This window comes from Aotus nancymaae, unplaced genomic scaffold (assembly GCF_030222135.1).
Source record: "Aotus nancymaae isolate 86718 unplaced genomic scaffold, 86718_ANA_hifiasm-v0.15.2.pri h1tg000009l, whole genome shotgun sequence".
Lineage (NCBI taxonomy): Eukaryota > Metazoa > Chordata > Mammalia > Primates > Aotidae > Aotus > Aotus nancymaae.
In genome coordinates, this window is record NW_026988420.1 from 3,656,523 (window position 1) to 3,676,814 (window position 20,292).

At 43.7% G+C, this 20,292-nt stretch overlaps 1 protein-coding gene across 2 annotated transcripts in view; it reads left to right on the top strand.

Annotated features, from left to right (window-relative positions):
• Nucleotides 1-4: 4 nt before the first annotated feature.
• Nucleotides 5-20,292, top strand: part of ATP8A2 (ATPase phospholipid transporting 8A2) — a 670,261-nt gene continuing 649,973 nt past the window's right edge. Inside the window, exon 1 of one of the 2 annotated variants that reach the window (XM_021677381.2) lies at nt 5-82. In XM_021677381.2, coding sequence (XP_021533056.1) covers nt 7-82 — 76 coding nt within the window. In that variant the 5' untranslated portion in view covers nt 5-6. Of the gene's footprint in view, nt 83-6,894; nt 6,986-20,292 lie in introns of those variants that run through there. The other variant, XM_064373518.1, reaches the window with a different exon arrangement.

The following is a 20,292-nucleotide window of genomic DNA, read 5'->3' on the forward strand; positions in this document are numbered from 1 at the left end:
GGCGAGATGCTGAACGGAGCAGGCCTGGACAAGGCTCTTAAGATGTCCCTGCCGCGGAGGTCGAGGATCCGCTCGTCCGTGGGTGAGTTGGGAGGGGCGCGGCGGGGGAGGGTGGGCCCGGGGCGGGGGCGGCGCGGGGCGCGCCTGCGGTTATGCGACACTGCACCGCCCGCGCCCTGTTCCCCTCCCTCGGCTCCGCTCCCTGGGCTCCCTGGGCTCCCTGGGCTGCAGGATCCGCGGACGCCGCTGCACCTGCGGTGCCAAAAGGCCCCAAGCCTGGGCAAGGGGAGCGGCGGGCGTCAGCGACCCCCGGCGCGTCCCTGGGACAGATGTGTGTGTGTGTGTGTGTGTGTGTGTGTGTGTGTGTGTGTGTGTCTGCGCGCGCCCGGAGGAGTGTGTGCGCGCGCGCCCTGTGCACGTGACCGCGCTCTCCTACCCACGGATGCGGCTCAGGGATGCGACCGAGGCTGCAGTCCCCGCGGTGGTGGGCACGGTTTGGCCACGCAGAGAAGATCCAGCCTTCCCCGCCGGCGGCCGGCTCCGCGGTGCTGCAGAGCTCAAAGGCAGCGGTGGAAAAGGCATCCGAAGGGGCCCTCGAGTGATTCTCACCACTTCGTGCCCCAGGTCCTCACGCGCGCACAGCCGCGACGCACTGGCTCATGACCCTCCGTGCAGCCACCTGGAGACGAACACACACACTCGCGAACACACGCACACGCGCAAACACACACACACATACGCGTACACACGCACGCGTGCACACACACCCTGCCTGCAGGCGCCTGGGCGTTGGAACTCTAAACGTAAACCTAAAGCCGAAAACGCATATGCCACCCCCCCACCACCACCACTCACACCGCTAGAGGCCTGCGTTCTGTGGTTATAGAGCACCTTTATAAACCGTCCTGTCGTGAGCCGGATGCCATGTGGCCGTGACACTTGATAAGGTTACTACTAGCTAATGCAGGCTTGAAAGAGGAGCCTCAAAAATGATTTCGTACCGTTTCAGGACTTCGGCAAGTTTGCAGGCAGATCTTTGACATGAGCAAGGTGGAGGGTGTACAGTTTGGAGCTGGGGTCTCTTGTCTTCGTGCTTTTCTATATGTTTTGAGAAAATAGGCGCATAATAATTTAAGCGACTTTTGTATTTATGTAGTTGAGTAACCTGAGAGGGAAGCAAGCTTATCAGGTAATTTAAGCCAATGTTTGTTAAACTTGAGTAAAGTCAGGGCACTTTCACATTCATTCTGAGGAGAATCCTAGCCTGAAGGGGTCACAGGGCCCAGGGTCAAAACTAGAGCGGGGAAGAGCTGCGGCAGAGAGACACTGGGAGGGCGCAGTCATACAGGCGTGGGGGTTTCCCAACGTGGAGGCAGCGCCAGGAGACCTGGGGATACCTGGTCTGTACCTCTGCAGGTGGAGCCAAAGGCAGTTGCTCATAGTTTGGATGTGGGGCTTCAGTACAAGAAAATAATCAAACATGGCTCTAAGAATGTTGATCTGAGACACCGGAAGAATGCACCCCTTGCTAAGATGGGGAAAGTGCAGAGAGGGAGGGTGTGAAGAGTTTGGTATGAAATGCCTACTATAGAGCTAAGTGGAGATGATTAGTAGAGAGCGGGATTTATGAGTCTGGGGCTCTGGGGAGTGTGCAAGACCAGACACAGAGATTCAAGAGTCGTCGACAGGACCGGCTCCAAGAGTGTTTGCCCAGCAGCTGCAGTCTGGCTCTCAGAAGAGTCTGTACTTGCTTGGATGTTCTGCGTGGTGTTACTGTCTTGAAAGTCTTAATTTTTGAACAAGGAGCCTACATTTTCATTTTACATTGGCCTCTAAGAATTATGTGATCAGTCACAGCTGTCAATGTCTATAGAAATGGCCTAAAAAAGAGGGGTCCTTGGATAGAGTACTCTATCATTGTGAGCACTCTAACATTGTGGGGCCGGGGAGATGAGGGATAACAGAAAGGGCCTGAGAGGATGGCCAGGGAGGTCATTCCAGAGGGGATGCTCAAAACTCAGAGAGGAGATGTTCAGGAAGGGGTGGGGTGTTCCCGTGCCCAGTGCTGCTGAGCTCAATGAAGATGAGGCTGGAGACCTGTCGCGTAAGTGGAGGTCACTGGCGATCTTGTAAAGAGCTGTTAACATGTCATAGTGAGGAAGAATGCCTAAAAGAGCAGGTGTAAGAGAGTAACAGGACAGGAACTGGAAACAGCAAGTCTAAAAAACTCTTTTGGGTGAATATGGCAGAAAAGGGAGGGGGAGAAGCAAGTTGAGTGATAACTGGAGGAAGATGTGAGCTCAAGAGAGGTGGTTTTGTTTTGACACTGTCCTACAGTCTGACGGCATGAACATCAATGCAGGGAACTTTTAGGGAGTAGGGGGAAGGCAGTGATATGAGAGTAACAATGAGGAGCAGGGTCTTCCTAGCAGAGCAGTTAAGGCAAGAAGTTTCAGGAAGAGTCCGAGGGATGGGGTGTGAGGGACCTTGCTGATGATAGGCTGAAAGTGCCAGGAGACAGAGTGGAGGCTCTGAGATGGGGTCTGTTTAGAGTATTTGCATAATGTATGGGTAAGAAAGAGGATCTGCATAGTGTGGGCTCCTGGGGACACTGATGGTAACTTGGGCAAAGGGCCTGACAATCGTGTACTCCCATAAAAATACTAAACAAAGATGCGTGTTTTTAAATGAAGCCATCTACTTCTCATCTTTAAAAAATAAACTAATGATGAAAGGATTACAGATCGCAGTCAGCTTCAAGATTATATGCTGAACTGTATACTGTTTTTTGAAATGATTCTGGCATAATTTCTTGTCATATTCAATCGCACTTGGATCAGTTTTACGTTTCCCCAAATATCGACTTGGTGCCAGTGTGTCTCATTTTACCAAATGACGAAAATCCAAAGATTTGTGAGCATGGGGGTCCTCTTGCCCTGGCAGAGCTTACAGTCTGCTCAGGGTGGAGCCCCTTGGAATGGAAACAAAGTCAGTGGCAAATACATATCAGTGGCTTCTATGTGCCAGGCACAGTTGTAGGTGCTAGAGACAGAGCAGTGAACACAGTAGTGTGTCTCACGGAGCTTATGGTCTAGGCGGTGATTACAAGGCACGTGGGAAGAGCTCTCAACTCTCTTCTCTCACCTTGACCCAAATGAGTAAGGAAATTAAGTGCGTGCATGTGAATGTGGGTGTCAGGGGTTGTGGGAGGGGAGCAGTGGGGACACAAAGGAAGGAAGTTGCTTTCTATGGACGACAGCATCAGTGCTGTCTAGGGCAGGAGCTCTTCCCTATCTTACTGGATTTCTGGGCTTGGTGAAAGAACAGGCAGGCAGGAAATGCGCAGACCAAATGCAGAACACAGAGGACTACAAACCTTCTAGAAACTGCTCCTGGAGCCCTCCTCTGAAGTCCACACCCCGCTCACCCTGCCCTCTGCTGGTCATCAAAGATGTTTATTGTGTGTGTTTTCTGTTTTTGCCAGAACAACCTGTCCCAAGTTTCAAGGAGAATCAGAGCAGCTGAAAATATAAGCAACGCTAATTTGAGAATGTAAAAGCTGGAGGATATCTCAGAGATGATCTAATCCCTTCACTTTACAAATGAAAAATCAATTCAGAGAAATTCCTTACTTGCTATGTAATTTCTGTCAGGACCAGCTGATTAGCAAGTCCAGTGTGGTTCTTACAGCCCACCTGCCTAGTTCAATATCAGATCTAAGTGGAACAGAATACATTCATTGATTCTATATTGTTTTCTCTTCCTGGATAGGAAATAAAGACAATAATCTAATTTCTCCTGCTTCCATTTCCTATACCACCCTGTATGTGTTCAGTAAATACAGTTTTACTCAACTCTGTCATGGGCAACTTTTGGACTTGGTCTAAGGGTCTAGATTCTGTTTGGAAGTTTCTTAAGAGCAGTACATGCAGGGGTTAAAACCCCAGACTTTAAAGAGAATCGAATTCAGGTTTTAAAACTGTCATTTCAGGCTGGGCGCGGTGGCTCACGCCTGTAATCCCAGCATTTTGGGAGGCCGAGGTGGGCGGATCACCTGAGGTCAGAAGTTTGAGAGCAACCTGGCCAACATGGTGAAACCCTGTCTCTAAAAAAAAAACAAAAAAAAAAAACTGTCATTTCATTTACTTATGTTCTAGACAACAGAGTAAAACTTTAAACAATTTTTAACTTCTGTTAAAAATCAGAGTTTGTACTTCATGGGTGTTTGTAGTGGTCTGTGGGTATGTGCATAAAAGTGCATGCATTAACTGACACATGAAAGATCGTACTGACAACATGTGGATTCTCTCCCATGCTGCCCATCGTCACCTAAGGCAAGTCCTCCATCTAGGTATTTATCCCATGGAATAGAAAAATTGGCACAAACTTTCGTTGTTATTTTCTCCTCTAAATCTAATGATGGAGGCCTAACTGGGAGAGGACCGCATTTCATCATAGGAGAATTTAAGTGTTCTTTTACTGTCATTATCCTGTGTAAATGGTTACAGGAATAAGTGCCTACTCACCAGGAGCTCTGATTCTGGATAGAGCGTTCATCCTCTAGTGGCTCTGAAGGTCATCACCTTCTGTTGAAAGTCCTGCCGGCAAGGCTGTCTTCTACCCCACAGGTGGCCAATACGAACCTCTGTGGACGACTTCCATTGTTCAATAATTGATTTTACATTTACAATGGATGCATTATCTTAAGCCCTCCTCCGACAGAGGTGTCAACCAGACAGATGGAGTATTTTACAGTTATTTTCTAAAACGTTTTTAAGCATTTATGAGAGGAAGTATATACAGTGCCTCTAAAGAAGAGTCTCTATTCTTCCTCCTTGGATTTTTACATTTACTAAATATAACTTCTGGTCAATACCACACTGGATACAGGATGTTATTTACATCCACTTAGGCTGGGAAAAGTGCTCAGCACAAATGTTAACAACCATTAAGAAGGACTAAAAATAAAAGTGATCTGACCTCCATGCCCTGGGAGTTTCTCCCCATCATCATCAAGGGCAAACACAGAAACAGGACCTACTCCAGGACAGGAGAGAGCCCTTCCAGGAGTAGAGCAAGGAGTAGGGACCTGTCACACGCCAGTAGCTGCCTGGGTCTGCTTGCAGAGATGTGTCATAAAAGTACATGGATGGACTGGGCGTAATGGCTCACACCTGCAATCCTAGCACTTTGGGAGGCTGAGACGGGTGGATCATTTGAGGTCAGGAGTTCAAGACCAGCTGGCCGACATGGTGAAACCCTGTCTCTCCTAAAGTACAAAAATTAACCAGGTGGTAGTGATGCACGCCTGCCTGTAGTCCCAGCTACTCGGGAGGCTGAGGCAGGAGAATCACTTGAGCCTTCGAGGCGGAGGTTGCGGTGAGCCAAGATTGCACCACTGCACTCCAGTCTGGATGACAGAGTGAGACCCTGTCTCAAACAAAACAAAACTAACAAAACAAAACAACACAACAGTAAGGAATGGCTAAGCCTGATGGCTCATGCATGTAATTTCAGCACTTTGGGATGCTCGGGTGGGAGGTTCACTTTAGGCCAGGAGTTTGAGACCAGCCTGTGCAACATAGTGAGACCCCCATCTCTACAAAAAATTTATAAATAGCCAGGCATTGTGGCACATGCCTGTAGTCCCTGCTACTTGAGAGGCTGAGGCAGGAGGATCACTTAAGCCCAGGAGTTTGAGGCTGCAATGAGCTATTGCACCACTGCATTCCAGCCTGGACAGCAGAGCGAGACCCTTTCTCTAAAGAAAAAAAAAGAAGAGCACAGGAATGATGCTGGTTACTCCCCAGCTGTGATGGGGCAGGGCTCAGTGGGTCCAATATTACTGTAGATACATGTGTGCGTGTTTATATGCGTACGTCACTTGCTCTGATGGTTCATCTCTTCTCTCCCTCCCTGCCTATGTAAAATTTATTGTCTAATATTTCATCATGTTTCATCCTAAAAAGTGATCTAATCTTCATTAATTCTTTTTTTCAGATTTTTCATTTTTGTTTTGTAATCATTAGTTTACAAATACTGTCCATTTTGCTTTCCATCACAATCATTCCAAGCTGAGTGTAGAAAAAGCTGCATTCAGGAATATGGTAAAATGTTACAGGAAGATTTTTGCCATTTTGATTGGATTGTTTCAGGTTGCCTGAATTTTTAATACCCCTTTCTTGTCACAGAGAAGCGAACTTTGTTGTTTTTTGGCTTTCACTGGAGTTCTCACTTCAGAGTTGGTTAGTATGGGTTTCTGCTTTTCAAGCTGATATGTTTTTTTCTTTTCTGCATCTGTTCCCTATACAGGGTGAATAGCTACAGGGTTCCAAAACTGGGAGTGAAGCAGCTCCTTCGCGTATTCCTCGCTAGCCAGCATAACCGACAGCACTTGGCTGTCTCTGTCCCTGTCCTCCTAGCTCTGAAGGGACTCTAGCTCTGCCCACCTGATACTGTGCCACTGATGACAGGCAGTGCTGTTGGGAAGAGAGCAAAGGTACTGAGTCTGGTGGTGTGAGAATGAAGATAACAAAGGTAATTACTAATACGCCTTTAGTGTTTTTCATACACTTATCTTACTGATCCTCACACCATCCCTCTGAGAAATATATTATTCTTGCCTCCCATTTAAAAATTCTATATACATATTTGCATACTTTTCTAAGAAAAAGCAGGAGAGAATAAATACTCCAGATAGGAGAAATGTCTTTTCTTTCCTCCTCTTTCACAGAGAATGTTAAGGCAGGCTCATTAATTCTGATTCAGAGGTTTTGCATTCAGAAGTAAGTGTTCTCGTCTTGTGTAATCTTTTGCCAAATCATCAGCAATGTACATTTCACACATTGCAGGGAAGCATCTGAGTGCTCCTTCTCCCTTTTCTATCTCTAGAGATACCATGTAAGCCATACGCAGCACTGAGGATCCCAGGATTACTGTAAATATTTTAAGCACATTACGGAGACTGCTTATATGGGAAACTAGGGTAAGCAAACTACTCCATGGAGTGAGTGAGTACTTCTCTATGCTGACATTTGGAATCTCATTCCAGATATTTAGTTCAAAGACAGTTGCTTTTTTCACGGTCATGATGTGTTAATATCAGGGAGCAGTTCATTCATATTCAAAGGCGAGAACAGTGGCCTGGCTGATGATGTATTCAGTTAGTGCACCATGGGATCAGGCCACTTATCAGTTATTTTTAGCCACATAATGATTATCCTTATTTAAGTGTCTTCCATTTTCTTTTTGTTGTCTTTATTCTAATGCATTGAGGAAATGTAACTTTGGTTTTAAAATGGCAGAATTTTTGTTTGTAAACCCTCAAAGCAGTAGTTACGGTATAAACTAAGGGTCTCCCATCCTCTGAGATCTCAGGAGACTCAGTGGAACGGGCCCTCCTAAACATGTAAGATAGTGTGCCATTTCTGATGCATCTCCTGCCTCAACATGCCACGTCCCCAAATTACTCCGCTGTCCATTTGTGCTGGACGGAATAATAGAAATAAACAGTCTTTCTGGGTCTACTCTATTTTCCTGTTGCACCTTCCTGAAGCTTGGAAATACATTTATTTCAACTTGATTGAACTCTTCTGCTGTCTGATTTTTTGGTGTTTGAGTTTGGGAAAATTTTCTTTTTCTTTTTCTTTCTTTTTTTTTTGAGACAGAATCTCACTCTGTTGCCCAGACTGGAGTCAAGCGATTCTTCTGCCTTAGCCTCCTGAGTAGCTGGGATTACAGGCACGTGCCACCACACCCAGCTAATTTTTTGTGTGTTTTTAGTAAAGACAGGGTTTCATCATGTTGGTCAGGCTGGTCTTGAACTCCTGACCTCGTGATCCACCTGCCTCGGCCTCCCAGAGTGTTGGGATTACAGGCATGAGCCACTGCGCCCAGCTGGGCAAATTTTCTAGAACGGAAGACATCAGTGTGGGAAGGTAACTGAGAAGGGTTCTTGGGTAAGAATAAACTGGGCTGGATGCAAATACAGGGATGAGTGAAGATTGTAAATGAAGCGCACAGTTAGGGCCTGTTATCATACTCCAGGTGCGAAATAATGAGGCCTGAACCTGTGCTGCATCAGAGAAAAGTGCAAGTGATGATGGAAAACAGCTGGGTTGCAATCAGGCCTTACGACTGGAAACCAGGGAGATGAGAGATGAGGGAGGAGCTTTCCCTGGTCTTGGGCAAGTAGAATTGTTGAGCTTGTACCTTGCTTGTCTAATATTTGTCCTTTAGAGAGCCGAGATACTTTGTACAGAGTAGGCAATACTTTGTAGAGTAAGCTTATTAAAGTTGAAGGTGACTCTACGGGTCTATGCCATGTAGCAGAGTGGCCACCAGCTGCAAGCGGCTAAAGAAATGGTGAGTCACAGTTGAGCTGGGCTGTAATGGGAAAATATGCACTGGATTTCCGAGACTTAGTACGAAACGGGAAAGTAAAACAGTTCATTCATAATGTTTTCTTCTTATTATATATCGAAATAATATTTTGGATATGTGAGGTTAAATAAATACATTATTATTATTATTATTTTTTTTTAAGATGGGGTTTCACCATGTTGGGCAGGCTGGTCTTGAACTCCCGACCTCAGGTGATCCGCCTGCCTTGGCCTCCAAAGTGCTTGGATACAGGCGTGAGCCACCACGCCCGGCCAATAAATACATTATTCAAATTATTTTATGTATTCCTTTTTACTTTTTGGAGGAAGTAAATACAAAAGAGAAAGAGTCTGAATAGATGGTGTTCAAACACTGTTAGGTTGTGAGTGGCTCTGAGTCCTGCTACTTGGCAGGACTTTGTCTACTTAGACAAAGGTAGATTTTATTACCAGGGGATGCTGCTGGACTTTTTAAATTGTTCAAGACTTTGAGTTTTTAGGAATTTTGTTTAAACTATATTGATGAAATTATGGGCTGTGATAATAAACACAGTGATGGCAATCAAGATAATACCATGTGATGATTAGTAGTCTGATAACTTGTATCAGTGTGTGGTTACTTTGATTTCACTCATAATTTGTGTGTCCATGTAATGAGAGCTGTGTTGTCTGCAGTCTGTGATATTTTTCAGTGGAGATCTTGGCCTTATGAGCATGGGTATAGAGTATGGCTGTGGAGCCACAAGGTAAGAGAGCTAGTCCAGAGTTCTGAGACCATCTGCCAGGCTCTTTTGAGCAGGCTGATATATTGACAAGATATTACAGGGCAATGTTGGCAGTGCTGTGCAGAGGAAGTGGAGTTGCTCTCTGTGTTAACACTGTGATGTCTGTGTTAACACTGAATTCAGCACCATAGTGTCACACCATGATACCACACTGTATCACACCGTGACAAAGTATAATGATATGTATCTCCCAGTGTAGAGTTTCACTGCCCTAAAAGTCCCCAGTGCTCCACCTGTTTATCCCATCCTTCCTCTCTAACCTCTGGCAACCACTGATCTTTTTACTGTCTCCATAGTTACAGTTTTGCTCTTTACACAATATCATGTAGTTAGCATCATACAGTGTGAAGCTTTTTCAGATTGGCTTCTTTTACTTAGCAATGTGCAGTTAATATTCCCCCATGTCATTTCATGGCTTGATAGCTCATTTCTTTTTATCCTTGAAGAATACTCCATTGCCTAGATGTACTGCAGTTTATTTATCAATTCACCTACTGAAGAACATCTTGGGTGCTTTCACTTTTTTTGAAATTATAAATGAAGCTGCTATAAACACTCCTGTGCAGGTTTTTGTGTGGACATACATTTTCAAGTCTTTTGGAAAAATGCCAAGGAGTGTGATTGCTGGTTCTTATGCTAGGAGTATGTTTAGTTTTGGAAGAAACTGCCAGATTGTCTTCCAAAGTGGCTGTAGCGTTTTGCATCCCCACCAGCAATAAATGAGGGTTCTTGTTGCTCCACGTCCTCACCAGCATTTGGTGCTTTCAGTGTTTTGAATTTTAGCCGTTCCATAGATGTGTAGTGGTATCTCATTGCTTTTTAAATGTGTCATTCTCTCATGACATATGACGTTGAACATCTTTCCATATTTAATTGCCATCTGTACCTCTTCTTTGGTGAAATGTCTGTTCAGATCTTTTGTCCATTTTTTAATTGGGTTGTTTTCCTGTTTTTGAGTTTGAAGAGTTCTTTGTATATTTTGGATGCTGACTCTTTAAAAAAGATCAGAGATAATGTTTTCCAAATATCTTCTCCCAGTCTATGGCTTGTCTTTCATTTTCATAACAGTGTCTTGCAGGGCTGAAGTTAAATTTTAGCAAAATCCAACTTATCAACGTGTTCTTTCATGAATTATACTTCTGGTGTTTCAAGTTTTTTTTTAGTATATTTTTCCTTAGCTTTTTGAAATTATACATTTAAATTTATTCTTTAAGAGGGTATACTTAAATTTTAAATATAGTATTTACTTACTTTGTCCCTAACAATGGCTGAAGTTAATTAGTGTGTGTGTATATATATATATCCTTTTCCTCTCCATAGTGCCTTCCTCTAAACAAAAAGAAAGCAAAAACCTTGGCACAACTTTACTCCCTGCCCCCGACTCTCTCCTACTTTCTTCCTGGTCATAGTCACCTGAGTTGGTTTCAGAGAGTAATTATTTTTCCCCGGGTAACAGGTATGTGTGATTTTCTTTACTCAGCTGTGCTTTCTTGGGTTTCACTCCTGTTGCTGGGGTAGATCCCTGGAGATTTTTTTTTACATTTAAAAATTTATTTTAGATGGAGTCTTGCTCTGTCACCCAGGCTGGAGGGCAATAGCACAATCTCAGCTCACTGCAACCTTTGCCTCCCAGGTTCAAGTGATTATCCTACCTCAGCTTCCCGAGTTGCTGGGATTACAGGTGCCCACCACCATGCCTGGCTAATTTTTGTATTTTTTAGTAGAGACAGGGTTTCATCATGTTGGCCAGGCTGGTCTCAAACTTCTGACCTCAGGTGATCCACCCGCCTTGGCCTACCCAAAGTGCTGGGATTACAGGTGTGAGCCACCACACCTGGTCCCGAGGATCTTTTAGGGAGCATCTATGAGTGGCCATCTGTCTGATTTTTTTTTTGTATGCCTAAAAATGCTTTCATGTCATCTTCACAAGCAAGTGATGGTTTTGCTGTCTAAGGAATTCTAGATTTAAAATTCTTTTTCTCTGGCACGCTGCTTTATTATCCTCCCTGTACCCAGATTTGCTGATGAGCAGAGACATCAATCTGGTTCTTGTTCCTTTGCAGTTTAGCTATTTTTTTTTAAGTTTTTAATGATGTATCTATCCTTGATGTTCTGAAATTTCAATATGATGGTCTAAATATTTCTTTTATTCCATTAGTTGTCTGGTCGACACCGGAAAGACCTTGCAATCTGACACCGTGTCTTTCTTTCTCGGGGAGAAGTTCTCCTGTCTCTCGTCTTCAAGTGTGGCCTCCTGTGCATTCCCCCTGTTCTGGCGCAACTCTAGAATTAGACTCCTCTTGCCACTTGCATCTTTGCTCCCAGCTTTCTTAACTTTCCTTAAATCTCTTTGTGCCCCATTTTTGAAAAGTCTTGGCTTTGTCTTCTTGTTCGGTCATTCGCTCTTCAGCTTTGTTGTGCTTTTTTCCCTCTCCAGTACATAGTATCTGTTGAGTTTTTATTTCAACAATTATATTATTTCTTGGGAAGCTCTAACTGACTCTTTTTTCATAACAGCTTAGTATTGCTTCATGTATTGAATATGCACCCATTTGAAGTCTTTTTCTGACATTGAGTTCTGTTTGTCTCTTTTTCTTGGGGTTTATGAATCTTAAATCCCTTGTGAGTCCAGAACCCCCCTCCGCTGCCTTTTTTGTTTTCTTTGGCAGTTAAGAGCCTGAGGAGGGGCAGTGAAGCCATGGGACACTGACTTAAGGAAGTGCAGGAATGGGTGGGATGTGCCCCGGGGTGGCTGCACAGTGGCTGGTCTGCTGAGCTACATCACTCAGTGTTTCTTCCACATAAGCAGCTCCATGTTCTATAAACAGCGGAGAAGTCTTCTCCAAAGGGCTTGAATTAGTCTTTCGATTTCCAGAGGGCCAGTGTTTTAGTGGCTTAACCCTTAACTTGGTGTCGTTAGGGACCACATTAGCTGTGCAAGGAGTTTAGATTGCTCTTTCCTTTCTTTTGCTGAAATGCCTGCATGCTGGTGGAGGAGGGAAACCAGCTGAACTGTGCTGTTTCCTGTGACTTGTGCTGCGGTTCAGGCTGAATTCAGCCCTTTCTTTAGGCAAGGATATAGCCCAGATGACTCCAGTCAGACCTACTTTTACGTTTTGACCCTTGGCACTCAACTAGCTGGGTATCTTTGGGGAAGTTACCTAATTCGATCAGCCTCACTTTCTTCCCCTATAAAATGTCAGTAGTAATATCCCCCTCACTGAAGTATTAAGAGGCTTAAACAAGATAACATATATAAAGCACTTCACACTACCTGAAACTTAGTATTAGCTATTCACATAAAATTAATATTTAAAAAAAGGTATTGTAATTATTTCCAGAATAATATACCAGGGGCATAGGGAGCTGAACCTCTTCCATTTTATTTTGTCTATAACTGGATTGGTAACTTCTCTTCATATAATTTGAATTTCATGTGGATACAATGTCTTCGGAAAGTTTAATGATCCCCTTGGTGGGCTTAAGATTTTTGTTTTCGTTTGAAACAGAGTCTTGCTCTGTTTCCAGGCTGGAGTGCAGTGCTGCAATCACGGCTTACTGCAGCCTTGACACCCCAGGCAAGCCTCTCACCTCAGTCTCCTGAGTAGCTGGGACTACAGGTACACGCCACTATGCCCAGGTGATTTTTAAAATTTTTGGTAGAAACGAAGTCTCCCTGTGTTGCCCAGGCTTGGGCTTAATTATTTTGTTTTGTTTTTTTGTTTTTGAGACAGAGTCTCGCTCTGTTTCCCAGGCTGAAGTGCAATAATGGCATGACTTTGACTCACTACAACCTCTGCCTTTCAGGTTCTAGCAATTCTCCTGCCTCAGCCGCCCAAGTAGCTGGGATTGCAAGCATGCACCACCACACCTGGCTAATTTTTATATTTTTAGTAGAGACAGGGTTTCACCACGTTGGCCAGGCTGGTCTCGAACTCCTGGCCTCAAGTGATCTGCCCACTTTGGCCTCCCAAAGTGCTGGGATTACAGGTGTAATCCACCATCTCTGTAATCCCAGCATCCCTGTAATTCAGCTGTTCCTGAGAAACAAAACCAGTTTTCTTTGTGATGATGGTGCTTTGTTAAACTTAGAGGAAGTCAGTTATTACGTAGGGTCCTATTAACCAACCTCCCAACCCCTACCCTGGGCACTGATAGGAATATCGAGGCAGGGTGAGGTGGCCTCATTCAAACTTGCACTTCAGCAAAACTATGCGAAGCCTAAACATTAATAGGGATGGATAGTTCTTCCCTTGGAATCCAAATTGCCATTTCCTCTTCTAAGAATGAAAGCTATGACCCCCACATTAATTCCAGATTCTGAAACAATTATTGGTGGCATTTTTTCTCTGCCTTGATTTCTCTACAGTACACGTCTTCTGGGGACCTCTTGTCAGTGGATCCTGTCAACACAGGATTCTTTGTGCTCAACTACTTATTAAAAAACACAGGATTCAATCACTTCTCTCTGGACTTTTCTGAAGATAATTTTCCCACTTCTTTAGCCTTGTTGATACAGAACTGGCTCATTCCATGCTTGGGACAAAGGCAGTGAATAACCGAGAAACATTGCCGAGGTGGTTTTGCCTGGAAAGCAATCAGGGATTTCCAGGGCAGTGGTGAGCAGCCACGAGCCTCAAACTGCATGTTTTAGCAGGAGTTTGAATAGCGCAATGAGTCTGAGCTGCAGGGTCTAAATGGACCTGTCTTTTCCACACCGAAACATTTCTTTCTGTTTGTGTGTTTGTACTCACTCATTTCTAAGCATTTGCTTCTGCTTCTGTGGGTCATTCTGAGGTGACTGAGTCCTAGTCACATCCTAGGTTATTGTAGCACATCCTAACTACTTCAGATGTTGGGCTGAGCTCTTGGCAGCGTTCACCTGCTAGAGCCGGGGGTTCATGGCGGTCTGCTTTGATTGTTAGGATGTGCACAGCTTCACTGCCTCAGCAACCTCACTGGTCCCTAAAATGGGCATAAACAACAACCCATTTATCGACCTACTTCAAGGTGCACCTAGAGAAATAGGAGAACAGTTGGAGTAACTGAAACATTATTTAGAGCTGTAATTTTCTAAAACTAGAATAATTTTATAATTTTCAGAGCTTTTGATAGGTCTTTAAACTTAAAAGTTTAAAGACAGGTGTTTTGTTCTTTAATCTGTTTCTGTAAATGTTTCTGTTTATTGATTAAATTCTCTTTACTAGGCTGGGCGAGGTGGCTCAGGCCTATAATTCCTGCACTTTGGGAGGCTGGGGCGGGTGAATCACCTGAGGGTCAGCTCATTTTTTTTGCTTTTTAAAAAGTGAAGGTTATTAAGGTACATTTACACACAGTAAAATGTGCCCTTTTGAGGGGTATAGTATGCATAGTGTATAGGTGTTTAGTATGGCTTGATGACTTTGGCAAATCATAGCTGTGTACAGTCAAGATAGGAATTTTCTATCACCCCTAAAGTTCTCCCCTGTCCCTTTGTACTCAGTTCCCTTCCCCTCTCCCAGCCCCTCTCAGCCACAGGTCTGATTTCTGTCTCTATAGTTTTGTCTTTTCCAGAATGTCATGCAAATGGTGGAATGATACCACGTGAAGTCTTTTTGTCTGGCTTCTTTTACTTACTGCTTTTAAGATGCATCCGGCTGGGCGCGGTGGCTCACGCCTGTCATCCCAGCACTTTGGGAGGCCAAGGCAGGTGGACATGAGGTCAGGAGTTCAAGACCAGCCTGGCCAAAATGGTGAAACCCCATCTCTATTAAAAAAAAAAAAAAAAAAAGATGTGTCCATGTTGTTACAAGTCTCAGTGGTTTCATTCCTTAGGATTCCTGAGTCGTGTTCTGTTACTGTAGGGACGTACTGCAGTTTGTTCATTAGTTCCCCTGCTTCTTTGAGCTAAGTTTCAAAGGACAGTAGATTTAAATGATCAGGAGAGAGGGGAAATGGGCTCATTGGAAGTAAAGTAGCATAAGGCGGAACAGAATGAGTCACTGAGATGCATCCTGCTTCTGGGCAGAATCAGTAAATTAGAGAAGAAGACTCCCGGATATGAGGCTTCATCTGTATTTTTATTATAAATGAATCCAGCTCAAGTCTTGTCTCCTCCTTCATACTCCAACCTGGAGTAATTTTTCCCTTCTCTGAATTTCTATTCATCAGTCCATTCTTCCCCCATATGTTCATCTGTCTATCCATCCATCATTGATCCACCCATTCTTCCATCATATATTTATTTCATTTGTTCTTCATTTAACCGCCTTTGTTTCAGGTCTCCAAGGTGCCAGGCACTGACTCATGAACAGTTTAAACAAGTTAAAAATCGTAATCCCTGCCCCCAGGAAGTTCTTAGGAATCAGGGGAAACAGCAGGAAAGGTGAAGCTAATAATAGTTACTGTATAGTGCTGTACATCATTGTTTTACTCTCTGCGTGTTTCCTTGGGGGCAGGAAGCTCACCTTGCCATTTACTTCAGTGCCTTGAATGTCATAAGAGTTCAACGAGTACAAAAAATAGCCAAAGCTGCAGCCCTGTAGCTTAGTTTTGGCCTTTGGAAAAGAAAGAAACTTGCATGGATGGATGCTGACGTGTTTGCCCTTACAGGAGGCCAAACAGAAGCTGTTCAGAAGGAAAGCCACAGTGGGGACCCTTAACAGGCTGTCTTAAGTGGATAGAGGGTTCAGGGAAAATCACAGCATGCAACAGTTACATTTTCCTCATCAAGAATATGCAGTTGAAAAGATGGTTTGGAAAATGCCAACAGGCGTCGATCGCACTGTATGATATATAAATGCATGAATATTAAAGTAAAACTATCAGATTCCATCGCAGAGGTGGATGGGCAAAGGCAGCCCGTTTGTTGCTGGGTCTACTTGTTTAGTGCTGAGCTGGTGCAGTGAGCGCAGCCCACACTGGTCAACAGAAGCTCTCACAGGCCAGCCTCACACACAGCAATGGGTAGTGAGCACTGCTCCCCAAATGCCTGATACACTAGTCAGAAAGACATTCTGTTTCTTTGGTGCATACTGTGCCTTTCCTTTGCACATCAGCCCATGTCTGTGAAAATAAGAAATTTAAAATCGAAACTATTGAAACTTTAAATGATTTTGAGCCTTAAGGGAATGTGATTTTGGGACCTGAGCCGTATGACAGGCAGTTGTAACCTAGGAGCCCTAACCTTAGTTTCCCTGATTATAGACTGGCCTTCTTCCTTACCTACATTGTTTTTAAAACGTTGTAAATGACTGAAGGGCCCCAGGGAAGACCTCTTCCCTCTCCACTGTTGATCTTCCTTATAAAATTAACTTCCCTCTTTGCTCTCTCACACAGAGTATCACACTAAGATGAAATGTTAAATATATTCTTTTAAATTAGAAAGGAAATAAAAAGACTTTGAGAAAAGAAAACAAACCGTAACTAATTAAATTGTTGCAACTCATAAACTAGTCTTTAATAGAAAATGTTGTAATCTGCTAAATTTCTTTGTTTTCTTCTTATATATACAAGACCTTAACTTTGAACTTCAGAGCACTGATCACATTTCTCTGGAGCATGTGTTTCTAGGATGCTGACTTTTTGCTTGAATAAACTTTTAAATACTGGATTCTAAGCTGGGCATGGTGGCTTATACCTGTAGTTCCGATGACTTGGGAGGCTGAGGCTGGAGTATTGCTTCAGGCCAGGAGTTTGAGACCAGACAATGAAACCTGATCTCTACAAAAACAAACAAACAAACAAACAAACAAACAAACAAAAAACCAGAAAACAAAAATGAACTGAATTCTGATTCTTTTGATTATTTCAGGTTGATATGTTCCCCCAAACCCAAATGTCCCCTCTTCTCTGGGACCCTTCATGGCTGATCAAGATTGATGAGCTTTTCTTTCCCTGAGCCATAGTGACACTTTATCTGTACCACTTTTTAGTTCATGGATGCTTCTTTTTAACCTTCTCAAAATTATTTATGTACTTTTTTTTTTCTTTAAGACAGTCTTGGTCTGTCACCCATGTTGGAGCAAAGTGGCATGATCATAGCTCACTAAAGTTCAAGCAATCCTCTTGGCTCAGCCTCCTGGCTATTTGGGGCTACAGGCATGTGCCACCATGCTTGGCTAATTATCTTTAATTTTTTGTAGAGCTGGGATCTCACTATGTTGCCCAGGCTAATTTCAAACTCCTGGCTTTGAGTGATCCTTCCACCTCAGCCTCCCAAAATGCTGGGATTATAGATATGAACCACCTCACCCAACCTGTTTACATAGGTTTTTTTTTTTTTTTTTTTGAAACGAAGTCTCACTCTGTCATGTAGGCTGGAGTGCAGTGACGCAATCGTAGCTCACTGCAGCCTCCGCCTCTTCGGTTCAAGCAATTCTCCTGCCTCAGCCTCCTGGGTAGCTGGGATTATAGGCATGTGCCATCACACTTGGCTAATTTTTATATTTTTAGTAGAGATGGGGTTTCCCCATGTTGGCCAGGCTGGTCTTGAACCCTTGATCTCAGGTGATCTGCCCACCTTGGCCTCTCAAAATGCTGGGATTACAGGCATGAGCCACTGTGCCTGGCCCCTATTTACATAATTTTTGATTCCTCTCTATGACTTTGAGCATCTTAAGAATCTGAGGTTCATTTTATCTTGTGCATGCCTTGACTGTAACACATGTTCAGTACACATTTATTGACAATCTGACATAAGACAGTGCGGTTAGCTGAGAAGGGTCTAGAGTCCCGCATCAGGTAGACTGAGGTTGAATCTCCAACTCTGGTCATGAGATCTTGGGAAAACTATGAAATTTCTCCAAGACTCTGTGTAGTAACCTATAAAACAGGAATATTATCTTAGGATCAATGAGAGGAACGAGACAATCTGCAAACTGCCTGGCTTTTGATAGTCATTCTATAAATACTGTTTTTATTGTCTTGTTGTCAAAAAATGAAGTGATGATCAGTATAACTGTCATCACCTTGTAAGTGCATCTTTAAAACAGGTTGTAAAGATTCTGATAGATGGTTTCAGTATAATAGGTGGAGTTTACAGGCTGTAGATGAGCTTGGCTTGTTCTCTGTAGTGTGATTAGACACGTCTGCCTGTTCTGGCCATTGGCAGGCTGAGAGTGAGCAGGGGGAAGTCCAGAGGGAGGAGAGATCATTATTCGCTAGTGGTGAGGCAGGGAAGTTGGGCTCAAGCAGGCATCAACAAAGCTGTTGCTTAGGATAATTTGTTAAGACATAAACTTGCTTTGTGTAATTTTTGGTGTTGATGTTTTACTTTATGACAGAAAACAAAACAAAAGAAGCAAATCGAAAACCAAGACAAAATTAAACTCCAAGTCTAACTAGGATGCAGCAGACTGAATCCGGGCTGTTCCCCTGAGCCTGAGGGGCAACCAATCAGAACAGGAAGATAAAGACAAAGCGGGAGGTGGCAGAGATCAATTGCAGGCCATGTTGACACAGGTCAGATCTAGGCTGGCCAGGCCTGTTAAGGGGACCAGAATATGCCATTGTAAAATATGCCTTTTGGGCTAAGGGTTATTTTGAGCTGAAGGCAATTAAGAAACATCAGATACAGACAAAATAAAAAAAAAAATATATATATATATATAAAGCTTACTGTCCTTCCCCTATGTGGCTAAAAGCAGAACATAAATTTCTATTTGTAAAAATGTCTCCCTCTCCCATACCAGAAAGAGCAATACCATTCTTCATCACCTAAGAGTCTTATCAGCCCAGAGCACTGAGCGGAGCCTGCATGACAAGCCTTACTAAACCAGCCTTATCTTCCATTAATTTCCCCACATATTTATCCTCCCACAATTTACTGCCCCTAGAAGCCTTCCTTTTTCCTTTGTCTTGTCACAGCTTCATAATTTATCATTCTTTGTTGAAATGGTATATAAGCTGTCTAGCCTGTGCACTACTTTGGGTCTCTCTATATACACACACACAAAAGCCTCTATGTCGTCCTAAAACTATGACCATCAAATAAAATTTGCATGTCTTTTCTTCTCTTCATCTGTCTTTTGTCAGTTTGATTAGCAGGGCCCTCACTGCTGAACCTAGGATGGTAGAGGACAGGGTTTTTCACCCACTATTGGCATTCTTCTGGTTATCCCTCAGTAGGATCCTGGCCCATCTGGAATGTGTCCAGTTAGTTACCAAAGCCAGAGATCTTGTCTTAGGCCTGAGGGGCCTTCTGTCTTTTTAAAAAGGCCTGAGACTCTGCTTGTCATCCTCACCTTCGGTTCTGTGGCTTGTAGGGTCAAGGGAAAGGTTTCTCTTTGCCCTCTGAAAGTTTGCTGAAAAAAACTACTCGTAAAAGGTAGGTTACTTGGAGAAAAGGCATACACATTTATTAACATATACATGGGAACCTTCAGAATAAAGACCAAAAGATAAAGGAAAAATTGTCCATTTTTATGCTTAGGTTTAACGAAGTATGGAGAGCCAGGTGGAGACATGATTGGGCAGAGAGGGCACAATAATAGCTCACTGCGCCTTGAACTCCTGGGCTTAAATGATCTTCCCAGCTCAGTCTACTGAGTAGCTAGAACCACAGGCATGTGCCACCATGCTTGGCTAATTTCTGAATTTTTTTGTAGCTATGGGGTCTTGCTTTGCTGCCTAGGCTGGTTTCAAACCCCTGGGCTCAAGTGATCACCCTACCTCAGTCTTCCAAAGTGCTGGGATTACAGGTGTGAGCCAGTGTCTGGCTGATCCGATGTTAATAGACTGAGTGAGGAAACCCAGCAAAGCTTGTCTGTCTAGATTCTTCTCGGCCTTTTGGAGCAGCATTTCTTTCTTCTTGGTGTGGAGCCGGACCCTCTCTGTAATGAGAAACTTGGGACCTACAGTCAAACAAGGCGGGTCAGATAACTTTTTTTTGGCCAATTTTTACACAGAAAGAGGAAAAGTTAAAGTGCTGTTTTTAGGTTTAATGGCTGGCCTTGAGAAAAAGGAATTCTAGTTTCTATGACCTGCCTTGAGGAAGAGGGATTCTAGTTTTTATGGCTAGCCTTGGGGAGACTGGGCCAAGAGACGACAGGGCAGAAGAAGTCAGAAAGAAACTTTTGTTTCTAAGGCCTTGATTTTAGGGTTTTGTTTTCTCAGTCCCAGTAGGCTTCTGTCCTAGCTCTTGCTTC